Raw genomic sequence first — 23,249 nt, 5'->3', positions numbered from 1 at the left:
GAAAAAGCAGGTTTATAGTTATTCATATGGCACCTAAGAAACAATAATACAAGAACAAACTGTTTCATGTACTCACAGGGGTAAACCTCTTGCCCACGCTGTATTTACGTGTGTATGTGTATCTATCTATAATAATGAAAGCATAATATGCTGATTACACCAGGTGTCCTGCCGGATGTCCTTCTGGACGACCTTCCGGATGAAGCCACAGTGGCAGGGGCTGGGGCAGAGGCACTCTCCCGGTGGGCATGGGCCGAGGCAGCTGTGGCAGTGCGGGGGCCTCTAGTCTATCTCTATATAAAAGGCTAACATGCAAAGTGTCCCCTCTGGAGTTTGACCGGGAGATCAGGAGTTGGAGGGTTCTCTATGATGGGTGCTGACCACCAGGGGGCAGCGTGGGATGAAGGAAGGCCCGCTGGTAGCTGGAAGGTCCTGATCGATTGGCACTGATTGCAGGCCAGGCCTGGGGATCCTGCCTGTACTCCAATTCTGTGCACGGGGCCTGTAGTGCACATATAAACATGTCTATGCACACCTCTGTTTAAACCAAAGTGGTATCACACTGGAAGTTCTCCAATCCCACTTTGTACTCAGCAGCCATCACGGACTTCCTTCCGTTAAGTAGCTATGTTCTGCCCCGTTCTTCTGTCTGCTGTCACGGTGCACCTGCCGCCCCACGCACGTGCCATAACTTACATAAACGTTCTTCCCTGAGGGTGCGTTCCGCTGCTTCTAGTTTCCATGGCGAACGCACCTCTGCAATGAGGGTGCACTGCTCTATTCTGTTCGCCTGTGTCGGTGGGACAGAACATCACAAGTGGAATGCCTCGGTCACAGGATGTTACGTGTTGGACAGCGGTTTTCCCAGTGGCCACTGTACTTCACACTCCCACCAACAGGAAAAGCCTTTTACAAGTCTACACGCTCAAAACCGGATTGGAAGCCAGCTCCATGTGATGCCCTACAGGGAGCGGGCCACAGGGAGAGGACACTGGCACTCATGTAAACATGCCTCCAGGGAGGCTGCACAGAGCCCACCAGGAACACGGAGAGGTGACCGCGCTGGGGGCTGGGGAGGGAAGGCATGCCCGGCCCCGGCTGGCATAGACGCTGGCGGTGCCACCCCTTGGCCCGGCCCTCGCAGCCAGGGCCAGCAGCCACCTAAAAAGCCGAGTAAAATATGAGGCCAAGCCCCTGGCCAGTAAGTGCACCCTTAGCCAAGCCTCTCCTGCTGGCCGTGGAGGCGCGGCAGCGGGACAGTGTGGTCCCACCGAGGCAGAAGCCATGATGACTGAATGCAGAGACACATCCTAGTTACTGAGGGGACTTACTTAGTCAGAGTTAGCCGGCCTCCCGGTTCACAGGCTGTTTCATCAACGGATTCTAATAATTAAAGAAACCGCCGAAATTGGTACAAATTACGGAGTTTTCTGGAAACATCCTGATTCCGTTCCAACGCTCTTCACGTGGGCGAAGGCCTTGTAGAAATGTGTAGGGCTCAGCAGTATAGATTAAAATGATAAATGGCAGAGAACGCTGCCGGTGGAAAAGTAAATTTATGTTGCCTGCATGGGCGGCTGCTACATGCTCGGTAATGGATTTTACATAATAGGAGCGTGTACTGGGTGACAGGAATGGGTCCGCTCAAGCAGCCGGACCCACAGCACCTCTTTGTCACTGTCAGGGCTGGGCTAGACCTGCTTTCCTTCCCACACGGAAAAGGCCCCACTTCTCCAAAACACCAAGCCAGGCACTTGGACTCATTTAAGAGACTGCTCTCCCCAACAGATAATCAATGTCCCATGCACATCCCATCTCTCTCTGCAGACACAGGCCCGCACACGGAAGCAGCATGAGTCAGGGTCACGGGGTTCAAATCCTAGACCTGCTCACTGGGCGTGGGCACATGACTTCCCACAGCAGCTGCAGGTTGCTCTTCGGCCAAACAGAGGACTGTCCTGATGGTTCCGTTAGATATTATGCCTAAGAGGGCCTCCTAGAATGTGCCATGGCAGCATGGAAGCAGTTGATACATTGTGGCCATAATATGTACATAGGAGATTTGAGAGTGCTCACCTCTTCTCATGTTGTTTATCCCTTCAAGGATGTACTTTTATGACAACGATATTTGAACATGGATCTGCTGCTGTCTTGGTTTACAATGAAATCATCCTAATGTATAAAAACCCAGGGTCCGTAACCTCCAAAACAACCGAAGGCTCCACCGACCGGAAGTCAGTCCTGCAGTCCGTGCTGGGTTGCCTGTAGGATTGGGCCTGAACCACAGTCAGACATCCCCCAAGGGGTCCCCGATTGGAGAGGGTGCAGGCTGGGCTGAGGGAACCCCCTACCCCCTGTGCACGAACTTCGTGCAACGGGCCACTAGTCTTAATAATAAAGACCTTGACCTTGCTCCAAACCTCCTTTAGAAGGAACCCAATAGGAAACGGCCTATGTGTATAGGTATAGGTATTCTTATTTTACATGTAACAGTATATTTCCAGATTGATTTTATTGATGCTGTAATGGCTGACTTGGATAAGTTCCAAAGCATCCGACCTTTTCTTTAGCTCGCTTAGTAAGTACAGCAGCTCTCAGCAGAAAGAGGCCCAGCTAATGCCGTGGCATTAACACTACGCCCTCCCGTCCTGCAGCGTGCAATTAACTGATATGTAAATGTTGCAGAGCTGTTAATGTTTCCTACATGTAGATGCTCAATAAAGACTCAATGAATTTAAAATTGGCAAGTCACGCCCTAGCTGGTTTGGCTCAGTGGACAGAGCACCGCCTGTGTCTGGTCTGCGTGCCCACCTCCTCCCAGCTGTGCATCCATCTGCAGAATCTTTCTGGAACCGTCCACACACCTGCTGCCTTCAAAGCCACTGAGACCTGGGAATCAGTGCCAAGCAGCCTAACCTACATTCCTGAAGGTGGTTTCCAGTAAATGACGTGTAATGTGAACACAGGAAGGCACTGGTATTTGTCGAAGGAAAGCGATGTTCCTGAAGCCGCCGTTGTGTGGAGTCGCGGCCGTCAGCCGCTCCCGCCATTCAGCGCTGGCCCTCTGACGGCAGGCGTGAGGCTCCTCAGTGCCCGCCGTCCAGGCGGGGTCAGAGCCCCGGGAGTCCCTGCACTTGCTCACTCCTCATTTATTAAGCGATATCTCAAGAGCGCGAGTTTATTACTGCCAGAGAGAGACTGGATTCCAACACGCCCAACCTAAAAATACTTTGGCGGCTCTGAGTGCGTCTGGGAGCAGGTCCAAGTCCTGGGCACGGCGCACGATTCCTCCTGATTTGCCCCCCTTTTCCCCCCCAGCCTCCTGTCACTGCTGCCTACTTCACGCTTTATTCTTGCCAGGCGGGCACACCCTCCATGCCTCTGTAGATCTTACTTGCTCTGCAAGGAGATGTCTCCCCTCCCCCGCGTCCTAGAGACCTAATGCCCACCGAGGCAGGACTGCCTGGGAGACTTCCCGATGGTCCGGGCTCAGCTAAGGTCAGATTAGCTGCTCCTCCTAAGGGCGCCCTCAGCACCCCGAGCTTGCCCTTGTCAGAGCTCTGATCACATGTCTTCATAGCTGACTCTCCCTCTCACCCACCTGACTGTGACAGCATGGGAAAGCCGTGTCCCTGTCCCACAGCCCAGCACAGCAGCTGGCAGATGTAGGCGCCCAATACATGCTTATCCACACAACGAATGTTCCTCATGACCGGAAAGTGTGGAGACGGGACAACCACAACCCGAGACAAGACCCCAGAACCCCAGAGACGCAGCCGTCTTCTGTCAAGGCTGAAAGGCCTTCAGGGAAGCAGTTCACCGCCTCTGTAGCTCCTGGGGTCAGCAAAGGGGTGTGTGACATTCCCTAACAGTGACAAAGGCCTAACGTGCCTCCCACCCCAGGGTACAACCATTTGCTCACGGAGACATTCTCTCTTACTTTCAGGTTTCATGTGACAGGCCTCGGACAGAGTGTGTGCCGTATTAAGCTACCAGCTTTCCCAAAAGATTTTACACAAAATAACGCCTCATAAAAAAGACTGATATGCCATGTTCATGGATTGGTAGAATCCATATCACTAAAATGTCCATACTACTCAAAGCAATCTATAGATTCAATGCATTCCCCATTAAAATACCAACAGCATATTTCACAAACCTAGAATAAACTCTCCAAAAATTCATCTGGAATAAAAAAAGACCCCAAATAGCTGCAGCAATCCTGAGAAAGAAGAACAAAATTGGAGGGGTCACAATACCAGATATCAAGCTGTATTACAAAGCCACTGGTCTCAAAACTGTCTGGTACTAGTACAAGAACAGTAATATAGACCAATGGAACCAAACAGAGAGCACAGAAATCAACCCAAGCCATTATATTCAATTAATATTTGGTAAAGGAGGCAAGAGTATACAATGGAGTCAAGATAATCTCTTCAATAAGTGGTGTTGGGAAAATTGGACAGATACATGCAAAAAAATGAAACTAGACTACCAACTTACACCATACACAAAAATAAACTCAAAATGGATAAAAAACTTAACCGTAAGAAGGGAAACCATAAAAATCTTAGAAGAATCCATAGGCAGCAAAATAGCAGACATACATCATAGCAATATCTTTACTGATAAAGCTCCTAGGACAATGGAAACTAAGAAGAAAATAAACAAATGGAACTACATCAAAATAAAAAGCTTCTGCACAGCAAAAGAAACCATCAACAAAACAATAAGAAAGCCCACTGTATGGGAGAATGTATTTGCCAGCGTTATCTCCAATAAGGATTTAATCTCCAATGTTTACAGGGAACTCGTACATCTAAACAAAAGGAAGATAAACAACCCAATCAGAAAACGGGCAAAGCACTTAAAGAGACACTTTTCAAAAAAGCACATACAGAAGGCCAAGAGACACATGAAAACACGTGCAAAATCACTGATCATCCGAGAGATGCAAATCAAAACAACAATGCGGTACCATCTCACATCCGTCAGAATGGCAATCATCAACAAATTAACCAATGACAAGTGCTGGTGAGGATGCAGAGAAAAAAGAACCCTCGTGCACTGCTGGTGGGAATGCAGACTGGTACAGTATGGAGTTTCCTCAAAAAACTAAAAATTGAACTCCCAGTAATCCCACTTCTAGAAATATATCCCAAGATAACAGAAACACAAATCAGAATGGATATATGCACCCCTATGTTCATAGTAGCACCATTTACAATAGCTAAGATTTGGAAACAGCCTAAATGCCCATCAGCAGATGAGTGGATTAGAAAACTGTGGTACATCTACACAGTGGAATACTACGCTGTGGTAAAAAGGAACTCTTAGCATTTTCAACAGCACAGATGGAACTGGAGAGCATTATGCTAAGTGAAATAAGGCAGTCAGAGAAAGGTAAATATCATGATCTCACTCATTTGTGGAATATAATGAACAACATAAACTGAAGAACAGAAACAGATCCAGAGACATAGAAGCATTGAACAGACTGTCTAACTAACCCAGTGGTTGGTAAACTGTGGCTCACGAGCCACATGTGGCTCTTTGGCACCTTGAGTTTTTAACAAAGGCCAGCTTCTGAGTACCCTAATTAAGTACCTACTTATATAGTTTAAGTTTAAAAATTTGGCTCTCAAAAATAATTTCAATTGTTGTACTGTTGATATTTGGCTCTGTTGATGAATGAGCTTGCCAACCACTGAACTAACCTATGAGGGAAGGTGGGGAGTGGGAGGGGAGTGCGAAGGGGTAAGATATCAACCAAAGGACTTGTATGCATGCATATGAGCATAACCAATGGACACAAACAGTAGGGGGCAAGGACATGTGCTGCTGGACAGGAGAGGCCGGGAGAGGTCAATGGGGGGGAAAGGAGACTCATGTAATACTTTAAACTAGGGGTGTCAAACTCAATCAGAGAAGGGGCCAAAATCTAAAATCCAGCCTAAATCGAGGGCCGAATGGTTTACTGAACAGTCATAAACTGTCATTGTGATGGAAACACAGCGGAGTGCAGTGATGACAGCGCGGTGCGGGCCACATTGCAAGGCCTGGCGGGACGGATTTGGCCCTTGGGCCTTGTGTTTGACACATGTGCTTTAAACAAACGCACGCTATGCCGTGCCTGAGAGCTCTCTGCGTTTGCCGGAGGAAGTACTTGTAACCCCGGATTTCTTGAGCAGGTGATGCTGCTGCCAGTCTGAGCGCCTGGTGCTGGTTGTGCTGGTGACTGCAAGCGCCAACATTAAAGTGAAAGAGAAGTTTCCATCAGAATTCTGTTCCAGGAGGAGTCCAGGCTTTCTGGGCGCCCAGATCCGGGCTGGCCTTGCCCCGCGGTGCTGCTGTGGGATCGATGCCTGGGGAGCGAGGCCTGGGCGTGAAAGGATGAGGTGCTGGAGGGAGCTGGGGCCTCTGTGCAGCACCAGCTGAGCCCTGGGACTCAGGGCAGGACGCCCACAGGCAGGGCCACAGGGCCCGGGGCCCCAGCAAGGTCTGACAGGGAGCAGCTGCCTTTCTGACTCAGACTAGTCTACTGACTGACCCCAGATCATTAAGTCACACACCTGTTTTAATAAAACACTAATGACTGTGCACACGGCCATGTCCGGGTGAAACACTGCCCGCGGGACAGCAAACACCGCCTTTGTGCGGGACACATCTGCTTGCTCAGTGACATTTCTGTCCGGCGCCGTGTTTTACGGTTATGGCTTTTAGAATGCGTTATTTGTAATGTTTTGGGCTATATGGATATCTATAAGTGTTTCAAGAAGAGCTTCTATGAATTATGCATGGTTTGTTTATCTGAGAGAAAGTCTTGTTTTGAAGATCAGCTAAATTCAGCATATAAACATTTTATCAAACTCTCCTTCTTTGATCCTTTATGTTTAAATATTCAGGGAGAGTGGCAACATAATGTAAACAAATTTGGCGACGCGTCCGGACACGCCTAGAAGGGATGTGGGACCGGTTCCCTGTGCGGAGCCAGACAGAGGGCCCAGGCGGAGAGCAAGTGTCCGGTGGCAAAGCGCAGGCCAGTGAGGCTAATGCACGTTCCCAGGTTGTTGCTTTAAATGCTGAGTTATAAGCCTTCAGCTGTTTGCGATGTCTATTCCTGGAGTTATTTATGTTCAAATTAAGTATATACAGTGTACCCCAAAAAATGACTTCACACTTTGAATAATTATAAAGGCAATGTTAATTAAAATTCATTTCATTTTCATTCTATTAAAATTTAATAGAATCTATGGACATAGTGTATAATTTTTTTGGATACCTTGTATAGATATTGTATGCACATATATGGATTCATATACTTCGTTACAGTAACACATCCTATCTAATAAAAGAGTGATATGCAAATTGACCATCACTCCAACACACAAGATGGCAGCCCCCATGTGAACACAAGATGGCCACCACAAGATGGCTGGCAGGAGAGGGCAGTTGTGGGTGATCAGGCCAGCAGGAGTTGTCAGTTGGGGGTGACCAGGCCAGCAGAGGAGGGCAGTTAGGGGTGACCAGGCCTGCAAGGAGGGCAGTTGGGGGTGATCAGGCCAGCAGGGGAGGGCAGTTGTGGGTACCAGGACTGTAGGAGAGGGCAGATGGGGGCAACCAGGCCATCAGGGGAGGGCAATTAGGGGTGACTGGGCTGGCAAGGGAGGGCAGTTAGGGGTGATCAGGCCATCAGGGGAGGGCAGTTGGGGTGACCAGGCCGGCAGGGGAGGGCAATTTGTGGCAATCCAGCCAGCAGGAGAACACTTATGAGTCAATCAGGCTGGCAGGGAAGTGATTAGGGGTGATCAGGCTGGCAGGTAGAAGTGGTTAGGGGCAATCAGGCAGGCAGGCAGGCGAACAGTTGGGAGCCAGCAGTCATGGATTGTGAGAAGGATGTCCCAGATTGGAGAGGGTGCAGGCTGAGCTGAAGGACACATACACCACCACCCCTCCCTTGCACGAATTTTGTGCACCGGGCCTCTAGTGTAAACAATTCTCTAATAATTCTCTCTTTAATAGTAATTATTGCATTTAACATGGGTTTTATTCTTCCTTAAAACTCACCAGTGGATGTATGCACATTGACTACATTAGAACACACACCTAATAACTTAAATAACTCACAACAGTTCAAACACAAGCAAAGAGCAGACTGCTGCTGCATTAGATTGCCACCTTGAACTGACACTACAAAAACTACAGCAGCTCCTTAACTGGGATTACTGCTTGGGCTATTCACAATTAATTTCCGCCTTTATAAGTGGGCTTTGGCCTGCGGCACATCTCACACCTCGTTGGCCACGCCTCTCAGTTCCGGTGCGGAACCAGTTCCGAGAGCTGCAGGAGCCAGGCGTGTCCCTGAGGACCCGGCTGACGTGGGCCTGGAGGGCCGGCCACCTTCCACATCGAGGGCAGCTCAGCCGCGACCTCAGGCCCCTGCTTTCTCACTGTGTCTCGGCTCGAGGCCGGTTGCCTCCCTCAGTCTATGGAAGGGGCTCCTGTGTGTGTTTTCGGTTTGGGGTTTGTGTGGCCAGAAGGTGCCTACCCATTCTTCTCCCCGATTCCTCCACCAGCTGTTGGGAGAGAGGCTTTGCCTGACAGTATTTACTGATGTGCACCGACCTTTCAGCTTTCCCTCTTCTCATGGAGCTCAGATGAAGTGGACATGGAGTCCCTCTCTCTCTCACTTGCCCTCTCTCTCTCTCTCTCTCACTTTCCCTCTCTCTCTCTCTCTCTCTCTCTATCTATCTATCTCTCTCTCTCTCTTTCTCTTTCTCCTCATCCAGGCTGGCATAATCATGGCTTTTATCTGAGATGATGGAATTCTAAACAGGCTCACATAATACAAGGCCATCTCATTTATTCTATTTCCCAGTGTGAATAAATGGCTCTTGAGTATACATGCATTTATGTTGAATATATTTGTTGCTTAATCTACAACTGAATGGACTCAAGACACAGACTGCCTTCTGTGCCATTGTCTGATACAGGAAGGAAATCTTCATTTATCAAGTGCATTGCACTTCTATGGATCAAATAAATAACTAAAGATATCAAAGCCTAATCATTCATGTGAACAAATATGAGTGAGTGAGAACTTATTTTTGGAGCTACAAATAAATGAAAGGAAACCGTTGGTCATTCACCTTCCCATGAGGAGTTCAGACTTTTCTACGATACTCACACTGGCTACTATTGTATTAAAAACAACAACACCCACAAAAATGTAAATTCCATTTTATTAGCTGATGTTTTTAATAACAGGAGTCAGTTGACTTAAAAATTAACAGTGCTTATAAAAACTATAAGGATATGAGTGCACTTTACCAAACTGACTTCAAATATGACCTTGACAGTGACAGAGGGCAGGTGGCCTTGGCCTCTAGAGCCTTGCAGCCCACTGAGGGAGGGGTCTGTTTGGCAGGTGTGTTTGTCTCAGCTCTCCCTCCCACAGGCCTGGGCTGCCCTCCCATGGACCAGATGCTCCTGGTCACTGGTGACCGTTTGACCTATGACGTCTACTCTGTCCGCAGTAGGCTTCTCAGTGACTACTTCTGTAGCTATTGCCAAGTGTTCCTACAACCGATGGGCACATTTAAAAACTCTGCTCAGACACAGAGAAGCCTTACAATTGTCCAACAATTGCTGCTAGATGCCTTGATTAAAATGTAGTGTATTTTCTCCCCTGGGCACAAATTTGCTCTTTACTGCACTATTTCTGGTAAATTACTTACTCAATTTTGTCACTCAAATTTTTAAATGAAAAGGAAGCGTCCAAGGCTCTTAGTAAAAAGGGAAGATTAAGAGTGTCAGAATTATTCTGACTCAACGACTTTAGCTAAGCAAATCTTTTTAAAACGGCTCGAATAGAATGAGCGTTTTAAAAATGAGCTTTAAACATCTTTAATCTAAATTGCTCTTAACTTCTGAATACCTAGCAAACTACCATTTGTAGCCTGAATACAAACATTCATGCCAGATTAATATAGAGAAATCTGGGCAAATCCATGATTAATATTTTTTTTTCCAGTTTCCAATATCCATCTCTGTTTAAGGAAGGGGTTTAATGAATGCTACTGCAGTAATTTAAATATGAAATTAATTTCATTTTCGCATAATCACTGTCATTCTCATCAGAATGGTCCCCATCACTAGCATCTCCGGTTCATTATTTCCATTTCCATCTACTCCTGTCACAGAGGAGAAGAACGCAGGTGAACTCATCCCATTTTTCACAACTAAGAGGAAACTCATGAAATCCTCTCTTCTGTGCAGAGAAGCACCTGCAGGAGGGGGCAAGCTCCAGCCGCCAAGCCCGGGAGTTTGAGGCCCTCCCTGTAAGTTACAGCTTTTCTCCGTATGCAGACCCTTAAACGCTGCCACCTGGGAAGGGGCATTGGAACATTCCAGAGCAGCTGAGTGGCCTGCCGAGGTCACTCAGACAACTGACAACAGCAAGTCCAGCTGGATCCATATTGGCCCTCCTCAGCCACACCCATCCCAGGGGCACTGCCCAAACACACAGCCGCGTCGCCATGGCAACCAACTGACTGCAGTGATTACTCAGGCAGGACAGGGCAATTGCAGCGTCAGCACGGATCAGGGTGGACATGAAAACATGAGTAGCAATTGGACCAGACGCAAGCCAAGATGGAGTCAGGTTAGTAGGTTACCTTCCCAGGGTACTTTAACTTCTTCCTGAAGGTCAGTGCTGCCTTTTTAGTGCAAATTTCAAGTATTATGTAAACAATACCAAGTTAACATAGAAAAGGTAAAGTTTGGAGGCTAAGCTGTTACTAATTATATTTTAACCAGAGGCCCGGTGCAGGACATTCATGCGTTGGTGTGGGGGGTGGGAGTCCCTCAGCCCAGCCTGTGCCCTCTCGCAGCCCTGGAGATGTCCACCTGCTGGCTGGCAGACATTACCCAAGGGGTCCTTAGCACTGCAGTGCAGGCGGGAGAGGCTCCTGCTGCCACCGCTGCACTCTGCAGCCCGTGAGCCTGGCTCCTGGCTGAGCGGTGCTCCCCCTGTGAGAGCCCGCTGACCACCAAGGCAGCTCCTGCGTTGAGAATCTGCCCCCTGGTGGTCAGTGTGTATCATAGCGACAGGTTGTTCCACTGTTCAGTCGATCTGCATATTAGCCTTTTATTATATAGGAAGTTTTCATGCAAAGAGGCAACATTACAGGGTGTGAGATATTCTGGTAGAAGTAGCATTACCAACTCGCTTGTCTTAGCTATACATTTTTACCATCAGCTTCGTTTCAGCTTGATGACAATAAATTAGTGGTCGGGAATGAACGTGCCACTCTGCCCACAGTCACACTTGCTTGTTACAGTGGGAATATGCTCATCCTTGAAGGAAATTACACAGTGAGACACACCCTACGTGCTCTCTCTCCCTCCTTCCCACCCAGCCCCCGCCACCCTGACGAGCAGAGCATGGATGTGTGGGGAGTTATGGGTACCAAGCTGCAGCAGCCCTGGATTTCCACGCATTCCGTGCGTCATCCCAGCCTCCTTCAGCGATGCAGAGAAGACGCAGCAGCCTCTTGCCGATGCCAGTCCCCGCACAGACACCTCCGCTTACCTCCCAGCCCTCCTGGCTGCACCGACACACTCAGCTTTCTCACACTCACAGAGGCGGGCAGCCTGAGCTCTCACTCCTCCTGCCAGCCTCGCCAACGCCAGCTCCGCATCACGGTCAACAGCAGCAAAGAGCAAGGACAGGGTCTCAGGACGGGACCCTCAGGTTTTACCCTCTCACACCCACTGTGCTCCAGATGAGTGAGTTTTAAAGGGAACACAGCTTACAGCTCGTTCCTTCATTTATTCACTCAACAAATAAGCGCTGTTCGGTCACTAACGCACTGAACCGGTGGCTGTAACATTGACCGTGCGTCCTCAGCAGCAGTGCCTCCACCGGCTGGACACGGGGGTTTCCATGGCTCAGGTGGAGACACGGAAGCATCCTTTCCTGTCCCACATCCCCACCCGGAGGAGCGGCCTCCACGGCGCCGAGCAGCCTGCTCCCAGCCCCGGGCCCTGTCCTGCTGCCCCTGCGCCGGCCCGCGGGGCCCCAGGCCCCCGTGGCTCTGAGGTTTGTATTGTGGCGGCCTGACCGGCTCCCTGGGAAGACAGTGGGCAAAACCACGAAGAGGGAAGTTTACACTCGCACCCCCTCCTGCCTGCGTCTCTCCCGTGTTCGCGCCCACACGGACGCTGTGAGGCCCCGTCCTCCGTGCCTCCGTGTCGCCTGCTGTCAGGGGCCTCCCCACCGGGGAGCCCGCTGCTGCCCAGGCCGAACGGCTCAGGGCCCTGCTGGCCACGAGGTCAGGGGGAGGCGGTCGCCTTGTGTGACTCCCCAGGGTGTCCTCGGAGCTGGGGAGATTTAGAGACGGGCAAAGCCATGCAAAATTAATTGAAATATGAGTTATGTTTCTAGAACTTCCCGGCACTATGTGGAAGTGAGCGCTGTTTGCCGAGCAGTGTTAACTAATTCCGAGACAAGTCACAACATTATTTAAAATACTGCCAGCTCCTGCCGGCAGGAGCCGCACGGCCCCCGCCTCCTCCGCGGAGATGCAGCCTGAGTGCTCCTTTCACTGAGCGCCCGGATTAGGAAAACAGCCCACAGCTTCCTTCACACGGACGCTCAGCTAGGCAGCCCGGAGTCCCCGCAGAGAACACCGAAAGGAAGCACGGAACGCAAAACCCCATTGCTCCTTTTTCCTCTGTACAGTACACACATATGCATCCTACACGCATACAGCATACGTGTGGGTCTGCATACCACTGGTACAAAGTTTAAGAAATACATCGTTGTTGGTAAATGAGAGTTGCATGCTGCTGTTTTTTGTTTTTGTTTTTGTTTTTCTTTTCAAAGTTTCTATCAATTTTATTAGATAGGATTTTATCGCTTCTAAAAACTATCACTTTGAGAAGATTCTCCTAAAACTCCCAGAGAAGTTTTGGGGGCCTCGCTTCAAACAGTAACTGCCCGGGCCAATGAGACTGCGGGTTTGGTTACGGCAGCTGCTACCCCTGTCGGCACACCAGATCCACCGGGAGCTTTAAAACCGATAAATAGCCGAGCACCCGGCAGGTGGAGGCCGGTGGGTGCGTGGGCATTTATTTCTCTGTCCGCCCTTCCCGCCTCGCTCCAGTCCCTTCCCAAGTGCCGCAGAGCGAACCCCACAGCGGAGCACCTGACCCTGTGACCCCCACACTTCCTGCCTGCGTCACCAGGTTCTGTCCTCCTGCCCCCAGGAGGCCAGAGTGGGGACTGCACCGGGACACCTGCTCTCTGACCTCTCTCGCCTGCAGGACAGTCTGGAACTGCTTCCAACTTTAACCTCCTAACGGCCTGCCCTGCCGCCCGAGGGCGCTCCCGCAGTGAGGGGGCAGCCCTCCCCATGCTCCCCTGGACTCACAGGCCTCAGCTCCTCAGAGCCTCCTCCCATTGGGGTCTCCTTATCTCCTGCCCCAGCCGGAGGCCCGCCATGGCAGCCGCACCCCCGCCTGGGACGGGAGGAGGCTCCAGGTGGGCGGGGCCCCCATTCTCCTCACGCCCCGCCTTCCCTGTCTGTCGCCTCCTGTGCACACGCTGTCCTTTCTCTCCCCCACAAACGTCCGTCTCTCGGCCAGCCGCACGCCCGCGGCCCTGTCACTTGCGTGGATGAGGGATGTGTGACGCTTGCGGGGAGCGCTCTGTAAGAGGTGAAAGCCACATCGCCGGGACCTGAGCCATTTATCCCGGTGCTCCATTTCTCCCGCGCTTATGTCTACATTTGTGGACACTCTCCATAAAACACATCACCAGGGGCGCTGCCGGAGCTCCCCAGATCCTGCATAAATCCTGTCCCCTCCACAGCTACCATCCCTCTTCCACAGCCGTTCAGGGAGGAGAGCAAAGCACAGCTCCGAAAGTCAAAGCCATGCCCTCACCGGTCTGGCTCAGTGGATAGAGCATCAGCCTGCAGACTGAAGGGTCCCAGGTTCGATTCTGGTCAAGGGCACATGCGGGGGTGGGGGTGGGGTGGGGTTCGGGTTTGATCCCCAGTAGGGGGTGTGCAGGAGGCAGCCAATCAATGATTCTCTCTCATCATTGATGTTTCTCTCTCTCCCTTCCTCTCTGAAATCAATTAAAAAATATTTTAAAATCAAAGCCAGGCATGGAGCAGTACCCGAGGCCAATGTGACCTGAACACCGCCCCCGCACGATCGTCTGGCAGGGGCCCCTCTCATTGAAAAGCATCATCCAGTTGGGTGCTGTGTGGGGCGGCAATCCGTCCCGCCAGCTGCTCTCCCCAAGTCCACGTTGTAGTTGAAAACGCTGAGTCTACACGGAATCTGGGAAGAAAGGCCATTTCACTTGAGATCAGCTGCCCTTTTGGGGGTGCACCCAGCCCCCCGGTAAAGGGTGAGCCCTGATGGTAAAACGGGGCTGTCCTGTCAGGCGGATGCGGGAGGGGGGACGTCCTCCCCGCACGATGCTGGAGGCTGCGAGTGGCGGGTGGGAGGGCAGGTCAATCACAGGGGCCGCGAGGGAAGATGAAGACAGATGGGCCTCGTTCTGAGTAGAGTGTCGGGGAAATGGAAGCTGGGGACATATTAACGCGATGGCCAATTACTTGGCCCGACCTGCAGAATGTATTTATAGCGAGTCTTTCTAGAGAAAGGGATGTTGTCATTAACAGGAAGGAACACAGAGGGAATTTAAGAAATAACCTTGTATCTTTATTTCCGGAGAACAACATTTCTCAGCGGAAAATTAGGGTCCTGTCATTCTCCTCTCACCGAAAAAATTAGACGCGGGGAAAGTGATATTTGGGAGCACTGGCCGGCGATATTTCATCATTGTTCATGTCAGTGAGCTGTCCGTGTTCCTTCCCAAGATGGATCTGTTCTGATTCTCCCGCTTGGTCGCCTGCTCCCGCTGCACCCACAGCGCCTTTGTCCGCGGGAGGAAGTGTGGCCACAGCAGCAGCGACACAGGGTCTGTGTGCGGCCCCGCGAGGCCACCGAGACAGTGCCTGTGTCGCAGGCTGGGTTCCACGCGTCTCGCGGAGACACACCTACACCGGAGCTGCCGGGAGGCCAGGCAGCGCCACGGCTGTGAACCAGTCCTCCCTCCCAGCACAGAGGACAGGCCTGCCGGCGCCCTGGGACGCAGGGACCGAGCCCTGACCGCGCTCGGCGGCTCTGCGGTCTCTAACGGCGATCAGGCAGCTCAGAGAGCGGAAGGGAAAGGGCCTCATCAGAAGATGTGAGCGAAAACCAGGCCAGAAGAAACGCCACCGTCACTCCCCACCCCCGAAAGGGTTGTTTCTCAATAAAAGAAGTAAAATGTGTGGAGAATTTGCATACATTCTAGGCTATGATCAATGAAGGGTCTCAAGTCAGGTGCTTGCCATCATTTTGGCCCGTTTTCCCATCGGTCACTGGGTTTTAAGCGTGCTTACATAGGACTCATAGTAACCTTTCCCTTAGGGTGAGCAATTTCCGTTTCTAAGGGCATGCGTGTCATTCTAACACAGAAAACCTTTAAAAATGTATATAGTCACGTGTTACTCACATGAATGGGGAAGGTAATTAGTGGCAGAGGGCACTGAAATCAATAAGTATGAACTAATCACGAATTATGTCACTGTGTTCCCTTCAGCTTTTTAACATGTGTGATAAGTAAAACCTACCGGGAGAAAAGTGATTAGAGAAAAAGCACCTAAAACTCCCCCTTCCGAAGCGGTAAGGGGAGGGCCAGGCTGTGGCCAGACAAAGGGCGGTGAGCAGGCGCCTGGGGACGGAAGGGTTCAGGACACGTGGTGGGCGAGCCAGTCGGTCCCCATTAGAGATCGGAAGCAGGGACCGAGCTTAAAGGTCACGTGGTGGCCACGCAGCGCGGTGTCTTCTGAGGCACGGAAGCCACACTGGCCGCCCTCAGCACCTGGTGTTTAAGAGACGTTAGAAAGCTAGATCTAAGGCCATGTGATCACCAGGGAAAAGTCCGTCAGTTCCCATCCCATCTCTGGCCGGAAGTGTGGGCTTAAAGCGCTCTTTCTGACGCTAATTTGATATCGTTGAGCAGGATCAGAACACGTGCCCATTGGACAGAGTGAGTGCAGGGGCCAGGTAAGAAGCAGCATGGCCGGTGAGGCCTGGGGAGGAGAGCACGGCTCTCCCTGACCTGACGTTTCCTCACGGGCCTGTCTGCATCACTCACTGGTCTCTCAGATGTCTGCCTCCCTGGGCTCAGGAGAACGCACTTCCCGTGTGTTTCTGCCCCGGTGCTGGCGTTCAGTCCTGCTCAGCGCTCCCAATGTCTCAGCAGGACAAAAGCCCGCACACGCCCCCGAACAGCCAGCAGCCCCGATGCCCCGATGCCCGATGGATGCCCGATGCGAGCGCTCCTCGGGAAGCTGGTTAGGAGTCTTGCCTGCTGTGCTTCTCACACACATCATTACAGAGCTCCCGTCTTCTCAACGAACAAGCACCGGCCAGAAGAACAAAAATTCACTTCCCCTATTTGTGCAATCTGTGCGGCACATGACCAAATCGGTTGCAGGCGGGGAAGTGGAGGGCAGCATTTTACTAAGATTTTTCTCACTTTACAGCCAGATTTTGTCAAAGATGAATATAACATTTTACACCCACACCGTTTTTATATTAATTATTTCCAAGGCCTTTCAGACGATGACCTGGCTAACATTCACCAAAGCCCTCTGGCTGCAGCAGGCAGGGTGATCCCCGCCCATTGGGTGGAAGGGTGAAGGCAGTGGAGAAGCACCGAGGGGCACTCCCAAGTCACAGGCGATCACAGTGCGGGGAGCAGACACAAAGGTCACGCAGCGCACTCAGGCCCCCCCACTCCTCAGCGGCTCGGCTCAAGGGCATGGACTTGACATGAACGGAAACAGCACCCACCTCCCTCCAGGCAGCCTAACTCTTACTGTCTCAGTGCAGCACACCTCATTCTACACAGTTCCTAGAATAAAAACCTGATTGATTTCCCATTCTTTCCCTCCCACGCCCCCCACATCCACTTCATCCACAAAATGGCCGGGTCAGCGGCAGAGTCCATCTTGTGTGGGTGTGTTTCTGTGAGAATCCTTTTCCTGGAACCTTGCTTTCTCTCTTGCCACCCACTAAAGTAGCTAGTGGGGTCATCTTTTTGAAACATAGATTGGATCTCTTTTCTCCCCTAATAAAAGTTCTTTACTACCCTACCCGGCACTTACACAGGGAGCCATGTCCCCTGTCTCCGCCCCCTCCTGTGCAGCCTGGCCACGGCTTATATTTGACACACAGAACATCACGGTCCTCAGAAATCTAGTGACTCTCAAGGAAGTCCCAGGTCCAGCGATCACAAACGTGAATCCCAGCCACTCTCACGCCCTTCGGTGCTCTGTCCACGGAGACGCACTGCCTTCGGCTTTTCACACCTGCTCCTGCCCTCCCGCCCCGGCCTGGCCCGGCCCCGCCCACACCACCCTCAGCCACGCCCACACCAGGCCCCGCCCCGCCCCCTACACCCCACCCCGCCCGCCCCACCCAGGGCGGCCTCCCCCACCCTCCCTGGGGCGGGTGCAGGCCTGGCCCGGCCAGGGGCTGGGCGGGGGCCCAGGCCGGAGACTCCGGAGGGGATCGCGCACCCTCCGAGGCCCAGGCCCTGCCGAGGAGGGCGGGCGCCGGCGCAGGGCCCTCGGAGGGAGGGAGGGAGGAAGGGAGGTGCGGGGCCGCCGCGAGGCGCCGGCCGGGCGGTTCGCTGACCGTTCAGGGCCAGGTAACGGCTGCCCAGGCGAGTCCGCGGTGCCGCCGCCGCCGCCGCCGGCATGGGCTGCGCCCCGAGCGTCCACATTTCCTCCGAGGCCCCGGGCTCCTACCTGGGCGGCCAGGAGGCCAAGGGCGTGCAGGAGCCCTGGGCGCGGCCGGAGAGCGCCGGCGCCCTGCCCCCCGCCTTCCCCGCGGACCCCGGCCTGCCCCCCGGCCAGACACCCCTGTCGGAAGTGCAGTTCGGCCCCATGAGGTTCCGCACGGACCAGCTGCAGGTGCTGCTGGCCTTCGGCAAGAAGGACAGCCAGTGCAAGGCCTTCCGCCGGGCCTGCGAGGAGGCGGGCTTCAGGTGCACGCTGACCACGGAGATGAAGGCCGTCCTGGCCGCCTTCCTGTCGGCCAACCACGACATCGTCATCCTGGACCACAGGAGCCCCCGGCAGCTGGACGCGTGGGCGCTGTGCAGGGCCATTCGGGCGTCCAAGGTGTCGGAGAACACGGTCATCGTCGGCGTGCTGCGCCGGCGGGACAGGGAGCGGCCCGTGCTGCCCCTCCTCGCGGCCGGCTTCACCCGGCTCTTCGTGGAGAACCCCAGCCTCATGGCCTGCTACACCGAGCTGCTGCAGCTGCAGTTTGGGGAGGTGCGGTCCCAGCTGAAGCTCAGGGCCTGCAACTCCATCTTCACGGCCCTGGAGAAGGCCCAGGACGCCATCGAGATCACGGGCGAGGACCACCTGGTGCAGTACGCCAACCCGGCCTTTGAGACCACCGTGGGCTGTGAGTCGCGGGAGCTGATCGGGAAGGAGTTAGAAAAGCTGCCCACCGCCCAGAAGCCTGAGCTGCTGAATACGATAAACTCGTGCATCAAGACGGGCAGGGCGTGGCAGGGGCTGTACTGCGTCAAGAACGGAGACCAGCAGCAGCAGGACGTGAAGGTCATCCCGGTCAGCGGGCAGGGCGGGAAGATCAGACACTACGTGTCCATCATCAGGCTGAGCGATGGGAACGGGGAGGCCGAGAAGGCGCCCCCGAGCATGCAGTCGGACTCGAACACAGACATCCAGGCGGCGAAGCTGAGGGAGAGGAGGAAGAGCTCTGCGGGCAGCAGGAGCGCGGGCTCCCGGGCGAGCGTGGCCGGCCAGAGGCGCCACTCGCTGGCCCGTATCTCGGCCGTGGACATGGAGGCGCCCATCACCAAGGTGATCAACATCATCAGGGCCGCCCAGGAGGAGAGCTCGGAGCCCGTGTCAGAGGCCCTGGACTGGGCGCTGGAGATCCTGAGAACCACGGAGCTGTATTCCCCGCAGTTCGAGGCCAAGGACGAGGACCCTCACGTCAACGACCTCCTCGGGGGCCTGCTCTCCGACGGTCTGCGGAGGCTCCCGGGGAACGAGTGCGTTCTTGCGGCCAGAAGCCTCGCTCGGGTGGCCAGCAGCATCCCCGCCACCATGTCCCTCCAGGACGACGTGCCGCCGCAGATCGCCGAGGCGCTGGAGAACGAGGACTCCTGGGACTTCGACATCTTTGAGCTGGAGGCTGCCACGCAGAAGCGGGCCCTGAGCTACCTGGCTATGAAGATCTTCGCCCGCTTCGGCATCTGTGAGCTCCTCAAGTGCCCGGAGGCCACGCTGAGGCTGTGGCTGCAGGTCGTCGAGGCCACGTACCACGCCTCCAACCCCTACCACAACTCCAGCCACGCCGCCGACGTGCTCCAGGCCACCACCTACTTCCTGTCCCAGGAGCGGGTGAAGCGCGTCCTGGACTCGGTGGACGAGGCCGCCGCCCTCATCGCCGCCGCGGTCCACGACCTGGACCACCCGGGGAGGACCAGCTCGTTCCTGTGCAACGCTGGCAGCGAGCTGGCCGTGCTGTACAACGACATGGCCGTGCTGGAGAGCCACCATGCCAGCATGGCCTTCCAGCTGACCCTCCGGGACGACAAGAGCAACATCTTCAAGAACCTGGAGCGGAGCGTGTACCGGACGCTGCGCCAGACCATCATCGACATGGTCTTGGCCACGGAGATGACCAAGCACTTCGAGCACGTCAACAAGTTCGTCAACAGCGTCGTCAAGCCCCTGACGGAGCTGGAGGAGCGCGAGGAGACGGAGGCGGTGCGGGCGGACATCAGCGCGATGCTCAGGGTGCCGGAGAATCGGTCCATGGTCAAGCGCATGATGATCAAGTGCGCCGACGTGTCCAACCCCTGCCGGCCGCTGCAGCAGTGCATCCAGTGGGCCGAGCGCATCTCGGAGGAGTATTTCTGCCAGACCGAGGAGGAGAAGCGGCGCAACTTGCCTGTGGTGATGCCCGCTTTCGACAGAAGCACCTGCAGCATCCCCAAGGCCCAGATGTCCTTCATCAACTACTTCCTCATCGACATGTACGACGCGTGGGACAACTTTGTGGACCTGCCTGTGCTGCTGCACCACCTGGACAACAACTTTAGGTACTGGAAGGAATTGGACGACATGAGCGTGCGGGGCCTCCGCCCGCCCCCCTCCTAGGCCCGGGAAGGGCCCGGTGCGGAAAGCACTGCTCGCCGGTTACTGCGCCAGGACTCCGCCGGTGGAAAGAACTGGGAACCGAACCCTTGTTTCATTGCATTGTATCAGTGACTTCTCCGAAACATCGCCTGATTTTGTAGAATGTTTATACCAAATATTCTTATGGAAACGAACAGCAAACGGGATATTTACTGACTTGACTTTTTAAAAAACCAACCTGGATCCACCTTCCGTGGTAATGTTTAATTCCAGATGTTTTTGAAGGCTCTGTATCCGCACACCTTCAGTACACGTAGTGCCATTAAAAATGACACGTGAGGACACCACACAGCACTTATCATTTCATTTTAAACTTACAAACGTTTAAAAAATATTTATGGAAACCTGTATTTCCAGTGGCTGTGCAACTGGCCTTGCATGCTCATTTCGCCACCTGAAATAACGTGTTTTGTGCCTACTCCCTACCCCCAGCTTCAGGACCTCGCCTCACTATGTGATCTGCTCATGACCATTCAACAGGAGGCGATGCAGATGTCTAGCTGAAATCCTGGCGGACACATCTACCATAGATTCTCTAGTAAATGGCCCGGTAGTTGCTCACCTTTCTAAAAATCATCTCTATGCATTCTGTTTACAATGATTGATATTGCCTGCTGGGTCCTTCATAGGAATACCTATAAAATCTCCATAGAGACCCAGTCCGCTCCACTCGGCTGTAAGGCACAAACCCTGATGACACCCCCCCTCGGTGAGAGTTCTTGGGGTTCCGTTGCTCTCATGATGAAGGGCACCCTCCCTGTGGGGTGCATGAGACCATGACAGACTTGGAAACCCCCCCCCTCGCGTCTTCAGCCCGGGTCCTCACCCTACACCCCCAGGGTCCAGCCACAGCGCGGTCTCAGCTCCGTGCCTTTGCACATACAGTTCCCTCTGCCGACTCGCTCTTAAAGCACAGCAGGAAGGAGCGGTCATCCCAGAAATGTTTGGAGAGTTATGCGCCATTATTAATAAAAAATCAAAATAGCATGCTACCCAGAAATACCAAAAAATAAGCCAGGGTATGGACATCGGGAGAGAGTTTCTCATTGGAATGGTGGTAAGTGATGGGCAGAGACAGAGTTTCCTGGTGTGAAACGTTCAGACTGAACTGAGCACCTCACAGGCTTCCTGAGGCAATCGGAGCTTGCCCTCAGGGCATCTTAGTAACTAAAGCTGTGCCACCCATTTATGGGTTCAGTTTCTTTCTTCTAAATAAAGTAAAAGTGGCAGAAACAAATGCCAGTTGCTTCTAAACATGACCCTAAAAGATAAAACATAACGGGAGAAAACGATGACTGTTTTTACTGCCCAAATCTTTAAAATATCAGTGACCAACACACACACAAAGACAGCCATACAAATGAAAAACAAATCACCAAGTAGAAAAATAGTCATAACCAAGGACAGAGCCATATCTGTATAAATAACATTGCCAAATCAACATAAAAAGTTAAATACACAAATATTCAAAGGTATGGACAGATAACTTAAAAAAATAAAGATGAGCAATAACATAATGAACAACATGGAAAAGATTCTTGGTTTGACTTGTAAAATATGCAAAGACTAGAAGGAAGCTACCCTCTGTGTCCATGAGGGTCTGCAAACATCTCCCCCACCCCCACCCTTCACCACCCACCCCTGATCCTGCTGGCGGGAACATAAACGCCTATTCAGCAGGTCGAGGGGGGTTTCAAATGTGCGTGGAGGGTTAACTACGCTCTTTAAACCAGCGTTAGCTCCCAGCGAGGTGTCCAGAGGAAAGACTTAGATGAATGAAGGATTAGTCATGAAAAACAGCAATCCCGAATCCAAACCTCAGTCTGTTAAGTGAAAACTACATACAAAACAGTGTTACATCAGCCTCTCTGTTTCAAGTGAAAATAACCCTGGTGCCTGCTGGGAGTGGTCCAGAGGGTTCCGCATCTGAAGTGTGACCGTAGCGTCACTTGTATGTACACGTAAGTGTAATCTTTGTTATTCTTTTCACACTTTATACCTTTGGTACATATTTAAGCAAAGTAAAGTATTTTCTGTAATTAGCTTACAGCACTTTTTAAAGTAAAGATTTTGTTTTGAGGACAATAAATTTGGGGAAATTATTTATGGACTAAGAAAGCAATGCATCCATGGGAAAGGAAAAGTCAGTTTTAAATTACTGATCACATATTCTGTGTGTTTGTCACTTAGAATATTTTTTTCAAATGGTCTCAATATAATAAAGCCTTAAATGGCTGGCCCCACGCATTCTTGATTTGATTTTTTTACATGTAGTGTATTTTCAAGGCTGCTCATTTGATTGCACTCCTTTCATTTAAACTCATCTCATCAAAATGCAAAATTCCTAAGAGCTATTTTATCTCCCCAAACCACACATTTAAATCTAATTTATGTCTTCTATTTCTTAGTAAAAGGAAAACACATTTTACTAAAAGTCAATGAACTTAAGCTGTAAAGGCCAAGACGGACGGAGAAGTGAAACGCCAGGAGAATTGAGAGCGCCCTGGCCTCCGCTCGTACCCAGCGGGCTGGGCTCACTCCCCTGCAAAGGCCCTCCGTCAGCACCGCAGCACCCAGTCTGCCCTCCTGGCTCCACAGTCTCCCACTCCTCACCAGCCAGTGAGTGATGAGCTGCTCATAGTCACAGGCTTCTCCAGACCCGAGACCCGCTGGGCTGATCCCAACCTCGCCCTCCCTACTCCTCAGAGCCGCCTGGGTGTTTCCCCAGCGCCCCTGCCCGGTAGGGGTCCTACGGGTGGACCTCAGCTTCATGCTCTGCCAGAGCTCTGCCCCTGCCCGCCTGCCTGCCCCTGAGGGTGCCCCGCACCATCTGCGTGGTTCCAGCTCCTCCCAGACTCTGCCTCTGCCCAGGGCCTTCCCCGAAGCTCCTGCTGTCCTGCATCTGGAACCAATGCCTGTCCTGCCTGC

At 52.6% G+C, this 23,249-nt stretch overlaps 2 protein-coding genes across 3 annotated transcripts in view; one reads left to right on the top strand and one right to left on the bottom strand.

The window, feature by feature from the left end:
- The window catches only part of PRKN (parkin RBR E3 ubiquitin protein ligase), a 351,420-nt gene that overhangs the window by 240,433 nt on the left and 87,738 nt on the right, over nucleotides 1-23,249 (bottom strand). The window lies entirely within an intron of this gene.
- On the top strand, nucleotides 17,767-20,297 carry LOC118708852 (high affinity cAMP-specific and IBMX-insensitive 3',5'-cyclic phosphodiesterase 8A-like). Its single transcript, XM_036420360.2, has one exon. The coding sequence runs from the start codon at nucleotides 17,835-17,837 to the stop codon at nucleotides 20,280-20,282; it is 2,448 nt and encodes an 815-aa protein (XP_036276253.2). The 5' UTR covers nucleotides 17,767-17,834; the 3' UTR covers nucleotides 20,283-20,297.

The sequence above is a fragment of the Pipistrellus kuhlii genome, unplaced genomic scaffold (assembly GCF_014108245.1).
Source record: "Pipistrellus kuhlii isolate mPipKuh1 unplaced genomic scaffold, mPipKuh1.p scaffold_m20_p_67, whole genome shotgun sequence".
Classification (NCBI taxonomy): domain Eukaryota; kingdom Metazoa; phylum Chordata; class Mammalia; order Chiroptera; family Vespertilionidae; genus Pipistrellus; species Pipistrellus kuhlii.
This window is presented reverse-complemented; position numbering and strand designations above follow the sequence as displayed.

Excerpts from the sequence above, each read along its gene's own strand:
- LOC118708852 (XM_036420360.2), top strand. The coding sequence starts at position 17,835 with ATGGGCTGCGCCCCGAGCGTCCACATTTCCTCCGAGGCCCCGGGCTCC.